Genomic DNA, 11,874 nt, shown 5'->3' with positions numbered 1-11,874 from the left:
GGGGTGCTGTGCTGTCTCCCCCTCATGGACACTGTCACTGTGTCACAGTCTGGGTGTGCTGTGCTTTCATTTCATTTGCCTTTGGGGTGTTTTGTTTTCATTTGACTCAGGACTGTTTTGTGTGTTGTTCGATTTCCATGCATTTATGTGTGTTCTTTAGTTTCTCTTGCTGTTGATTTGCAATTATTCTATTGTGGTCAGACAGAATATAAGAAATTATTTAAATTTTTACACATTTGTTCTATTGGCTACTGACAATGTATATTCTGCAGTGTTTGTATGGAATTTCTGTAGATGTTTGTGGGATCTCTGATCTTTGATGGCATTTAACTTAGATGATTCTTTGTTCATAGTTTGTTAAAAGGACATACTTATTGGTGAGAGTAGAATACTGAAGTCACACACTTATTATTTTGTTGGGGTTAATCTATTTCTTTGTATCCAGTAATATTTTATGAAACTGGGTGCACTGATATTCAATGTTTAAAACTTATGCTTAGAATCATATCTTCTTGATATATTGCTTCCTTAATTTCTGATTTTGGCTTGAAATCTGTTTTGTCTAATTTTAGAATGGCAATGTCTTTCTGCTTTTTAGTTCCATTTGCTTAGAATACCTTTCCTTGTCCTTCCACCCCAAGACTGTACCTGTCTTTGATGGTTTAGTGCATTTCTTAAAAGCACCAAATAGATGCTGTTTCTCTTTTCTTTCCTTACCACTACCACTACTATTACTGTTATGATGATGATATCTGTTTTTCAAGACAGGGTCATCCCATGTAGCTGCACCTGTCCTGAAACTCACTAAGCAGATCAGAACTATAAGACCTTGAATCTATAGAGATCCATCTGCCTCAGCTTCCCAAGTGCAGGGTTAAAGGCACATGCTACTACACCTATCTCTGGATCCTTGCTTTTTTAAATCTAGTTTATTTGTCTTTTGATTAGGAAATTGATATAACTAATATTTAATTATTGAAAGATATGCATTAATTTCTTTCTTTTTGCTGACTTGTAGTGTTTGGTGATTTCCTATCCCTAATTTACTTAATGACTGTTCCTGTGTGTTTTTTATTCCTATAACTTTGTAGATGTGTTTATGTTTCTCTATATCTAGAGAATTTCTTTAAGTATCTTATAAAGTGCTGTTTTAGTGGCATGATTTTTTTTAAGTTTGTTTTTATTGTAGGAAGTCTCTATCAATTATGACAGACAGTTTTTCTGGGTATAGCAATCTTTACTGGCAGTTAGTAATAAGAAAGTGAAATGATTCATTTCATGCCCTCACTTAAAATTCTATTGAGAAGTCTGCTTAATTTTTATTTCTTTGGTTTTTTTGTTTTGTTTTTTGTTTTTACAGTCAATGGTTCACATATAATATGGCACAGGGAATCAAAGCACAACCTCAATATGAAAATACAGAAATAATCACTTAAATAACAATCTCTTCAACTCTGATCCTTTTAGGAAATACAAAAACAGTGACAGTACTGTGTGTGCTAAGTACTACTACTACTGTAGTACAATGGCAGAGAAAAGAAAAGCAAGTGATTAGATAAAGAACTAGAAAAGGTAAAGTAAACAAAAACAGGTAACAAACCGGATCTGACCTGAAGTTTCCCTCCCTAAGAACTAGCTTTCAAATTACCAGAAGGTACCATGCAAACTCCCACAGGAGGGAGGCAACCAACAGTCTTACCCAGCTGTGACACCTATGAACCACAACAGTGACCAGCATGGCATACTTGTTGGAAGGTCTCACATCTCTAGCTGGTTGTAAGACCACTCACCAGGAGAGAAATCATGCTCTTACAGGAAACCTAACCAACTACCCAGGTTAGTGAAGTCATGGATCTCAGAGGAGACCCTACAACTGCCACTTTCCTCAACCAGTAGAACCCCTGACATTATTCATACATTTGTCAACCCTTATGCCCACAGGTCAATGTAGTCCTCACTCCTCATCAAGAAACCCTCTCTTTACAACAGACTGAGACATTATAGAAAACTACAACTAATCATGAGTTGTGGAGTCCAGTTCTCATGGCTACAGCTACAAAACACTCCCAGACCTAAGTCTCAGAGAATGCTATGGAACAAGGGTAAGAAAAGACTGTGAGAATCAGAGGATCAGGAGTTTGTTGTGAGATTGTGTTTCCTAGGAAGGTCACACCAATATGACTGCTGACACATGAGCAAAACAAGGAGGACAAAGACATGCTAACAGGGATTTGGGGGTAAAGAAGCCCAAGAGGCCTAAATCCTATACAAAGAACGACAGACAACTAAGGGATGCTGAGGATGAGACAAACAGTCTTCCCAGTCAAGTATACACCAACTGGTTATCTAATACCAACTGGTCAGCCCTGAAAACACATACAAGTAACATCATCAGACACAACAGGTTGCACTTATGTATTTAGGAATGAATATATAGCATAACAAAATTTAATGAAAATAGAGTCTATGCTTTTAAAAGAGAATAAGGAGGTGTCTAAGTTAGGGTTTTACTGCTGTGAACAGACACCATGACCAAGGCAGCTCTTATAAGGACAACATGTAACTGGGGCTGGCTCACAGGTTCAAAGGTTCAGCCCATTATCATCAAGGCAGGAACATAACAGCATGGCAGGCATGGTGCAGGCATGGTGCAGGAGGAACTGAGAGTTCTACATCTTCATCTGAAGGCTGCTAGCAGAATACTCCCTTCCAGGCAGCTAGGATGAGGGTCTTAAAGCCCATACCCACAGTGACACACCTACTGCAACAAAGCCACACCTCCTAACAGTGCCCCTCCCTGGTCCAAGCATACACAAACCATCACAGGAGAGGTATTTGGGACGGCTTAGAGGAAGGAAAGGAAAGGGAAATGACATTATTATAATCTCAAAAAAATAAAGAGAAAAAATTTTTAAAAAGAAATACAAGGCCAGGCGGTGGTGGCGCACGCCTTTAATTCCAGCACTTGGAAGGCAGAGACAGGCGGATTTCTGAGTTCGAGGCCAGCCTGGTCTACAGAGTGAGTTCCAGGACAGCCAGGGCTACACAGAGAAACCTTGTCTTGAACCCCCAGCCCCCCCAAAAAAGAAAAGAAACTCAATCAGAAATGTAACCTAAAATAAACCCAGCTCTCAGAAGGCTAAGGCATAGAAACTCCAAAATCATGAGTTTGGCCTGCTAAAGTAAGGTATTTTTTGTTTGCTTGCTTGTCTTCAAGTTGTTTTTCTCAGGTATATTAACAGCAGTAGAAAGCTAACATATGTGAGAACATACAATATACACACTTAGTAGGAAGCTAATATATGTGAAAACATAAAATATACACACTTAGTTTCTGCCCTTGGCTTGTCACTTTACTTTTAATCTATTTGTCCTCTGATTTATGAAAAGAGTCATTTTGGACTATAGCCAAAAATATATAATTTAGAACCAAGCAAGGCAGAATATGCCTTTAAGACCAGTAATGATAAGGTGAAGGCAAGAATATCTCTGTACTTTTGAGCTCAAGCTGGTCTACATAGTGAGTTCCATTTTACCTAGGCCTGCATAATGAGATCCGGACTCAAAATAAAACCACCAGTATATGTATGTATGTACGTACGTACGTACATATGTATGTATGTGTGTATGTATGTATGAGTACACACACTTAAGCTAACTAGAAGTGGGTTTAGCATTGTTTTATTTTAGCTTTCAGCTTTAACTTTCAGTATGGCTAAGTATTAGTAGACATAACCCACCTAAACAAAAACTGTGGTTCCTCAGTAAATTATAAGTATTAAAGGTTACTGATAATAAAAGCTTGAGAGTCATTACCAATAAGTACTGTTAAAATAACTGTCAGATTACAAAACTTTTAATGAGTTAGTTTTAGTTATTCACTCTCCGTGCCTTCACAGTAAATTTTAAGCTACTGAAGGGCAAGAATCTGGGGTTCCTGAGTGGACCCCCAGGTCTGATACACCACATAAACATCTGTTGTGACTGTCCCTCTAATCCACCTCCTGTTATATTTCTTTTCAGTGTACACTTACTCTTTAGATGAGATTACTGAGTATTATTTAACTTATTAGTTACCTTTTGTTGAATGCTGACGTATCCTCTATGTCTTCTGCAGCATCATGTAATTTTGTATCTTCAGGCTTATCCTTTACAGGTGGACTCTCATCACCCACCTGATTTTTATATTTCTGAGAAGAACCATACACCAGCTTGCCAGCTAAATGAGACATGTCATTGCTACTTGATCCTCCTAAATTTAGGTAATCCTGTTCATATACGTTATAGGGAAAATGGAATTTTTGTGTTGGCGAAATACAATTTGTGTCTTCATTAATGAGTTTCAAGTTTGATGTTAACATCTTTGGCATCTTTCCTTCTTCTAGGGGAAAAGAAATAAACTAATTATTAATTATTTTATGTTCTTCATGAAAACAAATTTTCTAAATAATGATAAAAATTTTTCAATTACAAGTTCCTAAAGAAGGCCAGTGGCATGGTTTAGTGGGTAAAAAATCTTTGTTGTAACGCCTGCAAACCTGAGTTCTATTCCCAGGACCCACGTGGTAAAGAAGAGAATTGATTCCTACAAGTTGTTCTCTGACCACACAAACACAGTAACAGTACCCACCCTATGCACATACTAAATAAATGTAATGGAATTAAAATATGCAAACATATATAAAGCATGAGTCATAATAAAACATTAAAGTTTTGAATATTACAAGGACCATACACTGAGCAGCTTGTCTTGGGAGAATGTTCTCTAGTATAGGGAATGTTGCAGGCCCTCCTGTATGCTAACCACATGCTCTGCTACATCACTAGCTTGACAATTCTTAACATACTTCCAAACTATATATAATCTTCTGCATCTTGGTTTTTTTCACTGAATACACTTCAGAGATATGGCTGTCTGAAAACTTTGCCTTTGTAAAAGAACAAGGCAAAACTGCAGTAGTGAAAGTTTTAGTAGTAAGAGGAAAAAATTACTCAGGGAGCAGAAGTATAAACACGTGTGTGGTAGTGACTACACACTATGTAACTGTACAAGCAAGTGTGTGGTAGTGATTATGTACTAGGTAAATGTGTACAAACACATGCTGGTATGATTATACCCTATGTAAACGTGTACAAACACATGTATGATGGTGATTATGTGGTATGTAAAAGTGTGCAAACAAGTGTGTGGTAGTGATTATGCACTATGTAAAAGTGTGCAAACAAGTGTGTGGTAGTGATTATGCACTATGTAAATGTGCATACTTGTAGAGAAAGTGGATGTTTTAGATCTTGACATTTGATGGGCATATACAAATCTTTGACTTTTATTCTATTAAAAAAGGAATTGCCGGGCAGTGGTGGCGCACGCCTTTAATCCCAGCACTTGGGAGGCAGAGGCAGGCAGATTTCTGAGTTTGAGGCCAGCCTGGTCTACAAAGTAAGTTCCAGGACAGCCAGAGCTACACAGAGAAACCCTGTCTCGAAAAACAAAAAACAAAACAAAACAAAAACCAAACAAAAAAAAGGAATTAATAGTTTAATATGTTGGCTTTTTTTATGCTGACATAAACTACATAAGTTTGCTTTCACAAGAAACATAACAATTTACCTAATAGCTTATAACTTTCAATTTCTTCCTCTAACTCTTGAAAATCTGGAATTTCTGGAATCAGTGGAGCTGGAGGGAGAAACCAATCCAGTGATTTTCCCGCAACTGGAAAGCTACATAAAATATAAAATGTACGTATATGTTAATAAGGAGATCAAAACCATTTATTTATTAAACACTACTTGGATACAAACTCGTAGACAAGCGTCCTGCCATGGTTTTGCTTTATCCCTGCGTGTCAATGCTCTCAGTACCTTCCCATGGTCACAGGACTGATGACATTGCTGTGGAGGAACACTACCTAAAAGACGGCTAAAACTCCTCTTCATCTTCTTTAAACTACTGTATAAAACAGACTACTGGTGACATGCCTCACATATAATCATGGGTTATCAACAATCAACATATAAGTGTCAGTATTACTATGTTCTAGAATATTCCTATAACTATTAAAAATTAATGCTCTAACAGAAATAATAAATTTGGTGGGTCTTCCTACCTCAACTAAGCCTTATGAAAATCCCTTGAAGGCAGCCTCAGAAACCAATCTAAATCTAGACAATTCCTCATTAAGTTTCCTTTCTCAGGCAATTCAAAATTGTGTCAAGTGGACAAGACTAATCAGTGTAATGTCCACAGAGGCCCATACGTTAAAGCTTGGTTTGGTTGGGAGAAAATGAAACTTTTATAGGTAAGAAGAAAGAAGAGTCCATAGGTATAAGTTATCTCACTAAGGTGTGGATCTGAAGAAATGGTGAGATGCGGGCCTCTTCCTGTCCCTTTGCATTCCTCCTGTCACAAGGTGAAGTTTACTCTATTATATCATCTCACCAGGGCACACTATCTTTCCACAAGTCCTAGAGCAATAGATCAAAAGACCATAGCTTCCAACTATGGGCCAAATATATCTTTCAGTTTTACAAATTATTACCTAAGGTGTTTCCTAACAGTAATGAATGATGACTAACACAACAGTAAATAGAGAATACATTCTGTGCCTCTTCTTTTTGTTCAGAGATATTTCCTTTAGTTTGCTTGGACCTGTATCTTGCCTCACTCCCATATCCACATATGGATGTTCTACTATTCATTCATCAATTAATTCATAATTTTTATTGATACCATATACCAGGTGCTGTTTCAGGCAATAGACTTTACATTCACTTTTTTTTTTTTTGTTTTTTTTTTTGAGACAGGGTTTCTCTGTGTAGTCCTGGCTGTCCTGGAACTCACTCTGTAGACCAGGCTGCCCTCGAACTCAGAAATCCTCCTGCCTCTGCCTCCCAAGTGCTGGGATTAAAGGCGTGCGCCACCACTGCCCAGCTACATTCAGTTAATACCCAGAACAAATCCTACACTTTATAAGGTATTTCCATAGGTTCTCAAAGATTGTCTTCTTTCTTTCTTTGTATAGACCCCATAATATTTCTCATGGCTCTTGTATAATAAGTATATATAGACAGATAATAAATAAAAAGGAGAGAAATACAGAAATAGATAAACCTAATAATCCATCTTGAGTGTAAACACATACACGTTTTATTTCTACTTAAATCAGCAGGACCTAGCACAATGCTTCATACAATTAAATATTTTGTTCAAGAAATGCTCAATAATTCCTTAGTTTTTAAAATATAAACACATCCAATAATCTTATTCAAATATTTAACATACAAAACAATCTATCCACAATTAACTTTTCTGATTATGTCTCACTGCCTCTGTTTTATGAATCTAATACTTCAGGAAATCTCTCCTAAAAAGCACTGTGAACTGTCCCAGCTCCATCCTTTCTCGTTTGCTGTAATACTCTGGTATCAACACTTACTTTCTTACTGCTGAAAGAATAATCAAATCCTTGAAAGCATCCTAAAACCCTCCCTTAACATGAGAAGCCTAGGTGATCTCCCACGTCTGAGAGTTCACTGCACAGATATATGCCTGTCATTTCCCTTGAACATGTTTTGACTTTGGAATTAGTCAAATTATTAACTTGTGGCCTTTTCATGCACATGTATTCAATCTCAACTATTGCTTAAATAGTTTAAGTACCCAAACAATATTTGATATTTGAATGAGTAAAGAAAAAAATTAAATGTTTTAACAAGACAGAATAATACAAAAGAAAAAACACACAAAATTTAGAAGCAGCCAATCCACACGTGGGAAACATCTGACTGACTGTGCACTCCCCGCTACTATGGCCTCTGGCGTGAATCCTCATTCCGACCTCTGCTTCCTGCCTGCACTGAGCATGTCACACCTGGCCTCTAGCACAGCACTGGCTCACTGGGTCTCCCTTCTCAGCCTGAGCTATTCAATCATTACTTCTAATATTTATCTTGGCCTTAATCTGACAAATCAGATATAGAAGCCAATAAAACAAAATCTATTTTCAAACTATAACATTTTAAATAATAAACTTTAGTTATTCCATTATGTCTGAATTCTATGTTTTGTAAAACATAGAATTCAGTTTTATAACTGAAATATCAATCTGCTCATTTTTTATTTATTTTAAGTTATCAGAGGGAAAAATTAAAAGTCCTTAAAATTATAAAACTGAAAATGATACATTAGATAAACTTTCTTTAAGGCACACTTACTTTTCAGTTTCATCTGGGCTACTGAAAAACAAATTATCCATGGAAAAAAAACAATTGTTTGACTTCGGCATTGTTGAAAACAGACTTTATCTGAAATCTGTAAGACACAAAACAAGTGGTTTATATTCATTTACAGGAATCTAAAATATACTTTCTAGACAAGTCTATCAAAATCATTAATTTCCTAGAATGCTTTCTTAAATATAATCACAGACAGTTCTCTGAACTCTGTCTTCTGTAAACTACTAAATGTCTTAACAATGGAGCACACTATTCTCTGTTCATTCATGTGTTTTCCCACGTGTCCTTCTCTTAAAATTGCACCAAAGTTTAGAACGTACTTCCTTTCCTCGCCTAGCGCACTCTGCTCCACCCTTCAGTGTGGGCGTCGCCATGGTTAAAAGGATGCCTTGCTCCTTTTTCATTTCAATTATCCAACCTCACTGCACAGCAAACTATATCTTATTTTTCTAAATTCTGAAGAATAATGAATGTTCTGTAGGTCAAAGGATGAAATTAGATGAACAATTCATAAAACAAAAATTACATTTTCATTTTTATATAATACGCAAACTTGTCCTCAGGAAGGAAATTAAAATTTTAAAAACTACAAGAGTACCATCTCATGGCAAAAAGCCTATTACCAAGTTAGAATATGTCACCAGTATTCGAGTCTTCTCTAATAAAGACAAAAAAACACATGAGGAGTGATCTGGGTAGAAAGGCTACTTCGATGCACCTCTTGATAAAATGCACAGGAGGATAAATCCTGCATGCACTTTGGGATGCTTCTTATGTGCCAGAATATTGTGGGTTTTTCATTGTTTTAGTTATTTAGTCCACCACCCCATATTTATTTATTTATTTTTGTTTTTCTCAACTTTCTTTCTCTCTTTCTTTCTTTCTTTTCTTCTTTCTTTCTTTCCCTCTTTCTTTCTTTCTTTCTTTCTTTCTTTTCTTTCAATTTTCCAATCCTCCCTCCACGAGCATCCCACTCTCCCCTCCCCTCCCCTTTGCCTCTAAAAGGGTGCTCCCCCACTCCCCCACCCACCCACTCCCACCTCCCCCCCTCCACATCCCTCTTCTCTAGGTCATCAAGCCTCCAGAGGACCAAGAGCCTCCCCTCCCTCTGATACAAGACAAGGCCATCCTATGCCATGTAGCAGAGCCACAAATCAGCCCATGTATGCTCTTGGTGGCTTAGTCCCTGGGAGCTCTGAGATTCCTGGTTAGTTGATACTGTGGTTCTCAATTTCTTAACCACCCAGTCACCAACAAAAAGAAATAGCAAAAACTAAAACAAGTAAATATTCTATAAATGTCTAAAACAACTTGACTACATGATAAACAGAAGCCAAGAAAAACAGGACAGAAAGTAAAAGGGAATCATCCAGAAATACACTAGCAGATCTTCACATTTATTTATGCACAGTATTCAGAATTTGAAAACAGCTATCTGGGGGCCTGGGGAGATGGCTCAGTGGTTAAGAGCACTGATCGATCGCTCTTCTAGACTTCCTGAGTTCAGTTCCCAGCAACCACATGGTGGCTCACAACCATCTGTAATGGGATCTGATGCCCTCTTCTGATATGTCTGAAGACAGCTACAGTGCATTCATATACATAAAATAAATAAATAAATCCTTTTTTAAAAAAGAAAAGTTATCTGAAAAAACCTATGCTAATCAACACTGTATTTATTGTCCAAAAAGTTGCAAAGTGTTTCCTGTCTAGATTCAGAACTACATTTTAGTCAACAAAAGGTTAATAAAGTCAAAGTCAGAAAACCATGTTTCTATAGCTCTGCTGTCTCGAGATGTAAGTAGATCTTAATACTAACATGTATGATCTAATTCTTTATTCTAAAAGACAGTGAAACAACAAATTAAAACTAATTTTAAATGTTACACTGTACAAAAAGACCTCCCATACACACAGTAACAAGAATGTTTTTCTGGTTCTATTATAAAAGTCCTATAACTTTAGTTCAGAATAAAAACATCACATATATATTTTAAGTCTGATGTACTCCAATGGGGGAAAAACGCTTTATCTAAAATCGTGCCTCTCTCAGTCTTGTATTCTTAGCTTTCTTTACAACACTCATCTGTAATTGTTACTGTGTGTTTAGTTGTTTATCTTTCCCTCTGGAAAGCAAAAAAGGGATTTTTTTTCTTAATGTGTTTCAATAACCTAGAACAGGTCCTGGCATAGAGAAGATGACCAATAAAAATTAATTTTGGAATGAATGCACTAGCAATCAACTTATAAAATAATTCTAAACAAAACAATTTTAATCAACTGATTTCCCTCCGTTGTTAAGTTTAAATTTTTGATATTTTTTTCTAGCTGAAGATTCTAAAAGATGGTGAATTTGGAACGTTCATGATGTAAATAAATCACTTTAAAAAATTGTCCCTAAAATAAACCTTGTTACATTTTGATGTAAGGTGGTAACTTTTTAATTAAAGTTTTAGGTTTAGATATTCTAAATTTGTCACAAAGCTCTTATTTCAGATCCTCACATAGTGGTACAAGCTTATAGTCCATCCCTGGGAAGATAGAGGCAGGAGGATCAATTTAAGGCCAGTCTCAGCAGAGGTCAGCCTGGTCTACAACCACAAAAAACAGGTTTCACCGTGCAATATAGTGCAAAATTCAGTAAGTAATATCACCTGGAGCATTTTTACTTTAGAGTCCACACTGAAACCTGTTTTGTCCGGTTTGCTGCTTGTAGAAGTAATACCTTTCTGTATTTCTGAAAACCTTAGTATCTTATTCTCTATGACCTTTTACTTGTATAAAAGTATTGGATAGCGGGTTCCTTATAATTTTTTTTTCTTTACATTTGAAAACATACTTAGTCAGACGCGAGTGGCTCACAGAAGTAATCCCAGCACTTGAGAGGTGGAAGATGGAAGCCAGGCAGGGCTAGCCTAGGCTACAGAACCCTGTTTCAAAAAAAACCGATGAATACTTATTCGGAGGCACAGAGGTCCATGCCTAACTACTGACTTGTCAGAAGTCTTTAGTCCGTGAAGACCAGCGGGACCACATTAGACAAATGAGTGTGGGGGGGAAAGTCAGAGGACTGGAGCACAGCCCGCAGGCCGCGCCGCCCGCCTGAGGTGACGCGCACGCGCCCTCCTCACGGCGTCCCAGGCCGCGCTGCCTGACAGGAACGCGTGGAGCCGCCCGCCCGCAGAGGGCGCCCGCGGCCGAGCAGCCCGGCCGGGTAGTCTACACACCATGCTCCCCGTCCCCACCCACCTCACACCTCCGTCCCCGCACGCGTCCCTCTGCCCCCACGCCTCCCTCCTCGTCCCGGCCCCGCCACCGCTCACCGAGCCCCGCACGCGTCCACGCGAGGCGCGCGTGTCCCGCCCAGGCCACGGCCGCCTGGCCCGGGACGCCGAGTCGAGCACCGATCTAACGCCCCCCAAGGCGGCCAAGTCAAACGCCTAGGGATGGATCGGCAGCCCCTCGTCCCCTTCCCGGCCCAACTGTCTCCTTCAGAGATGTGTAGTTGGTTTTGAAGAGCGTATCGCTAGTCATTAAATAAATATCTTACCCTTGGGGGGTCGGGGTGCCCGGGAGCTCTACCGCCTGGCATTAGCTAGGCCGCAGTCCTGGGACCTCTATTTTCTTACCTAAGGA

The 11,874-nt window shown here is 38.3% G+C and overlaps 1 protein-coding gene across 1 annotated transcript in view; it reads right to left on the bottom strand.

Moving 5' to 3' along the window:
• The window catches only part of Hfm1 (helicase for meiosis 1), a 77,362-nt gene extending 66,231 nt beyond the window's left edge, over positions 1-11,131 (bottom strand). The window contains exons 1-4 of the mRNA XM_028782420.1: positions 11,078-11,131; positions 8,218-8,314; positions 5,612-5,724; positions 4,078-4,381 (exon numbers count right to left, since the gene is read on the bottom strand). Coding sequence (XP_028638253.1) covers positions 4,078-4,381; positions 5,612-5,724; positions 8,218-8,288 — 488 coding nt within the window. The 5' untranslated portion in view covers positions 8,289-8,314; positions 11,078-11,131. The remainder of the gene's footprint in view (positions 1-4,077; positions 4,382-5,611; positions 5,725-8,217; positions 8,315-11,077) is intronic.
• Between the last annotated feature and the right edge of the window lie 743 nt (positions 11,132-11,874).

The sequence above is a fragment of the Grammomys surdaster genome, unplaced genomic scaffold (genome assembly GCF_004785775.1).
Source record: "Grammomys surdaster isolate TR1022 unplaced genomic scaffold, NIH_TR_1.0 751, whole genome shotgun sequence".
Lineage (NCBI taxonomy): Eukaryota > Metazoa > Chordata > Mammalia > Rodentia > Muridae > Grammomys > Grammomys surdaster.
Note: the sequence above shows the minus strand (reverse complement) of the source record. Positions and strands in the feature narration are given on the sequence as shown.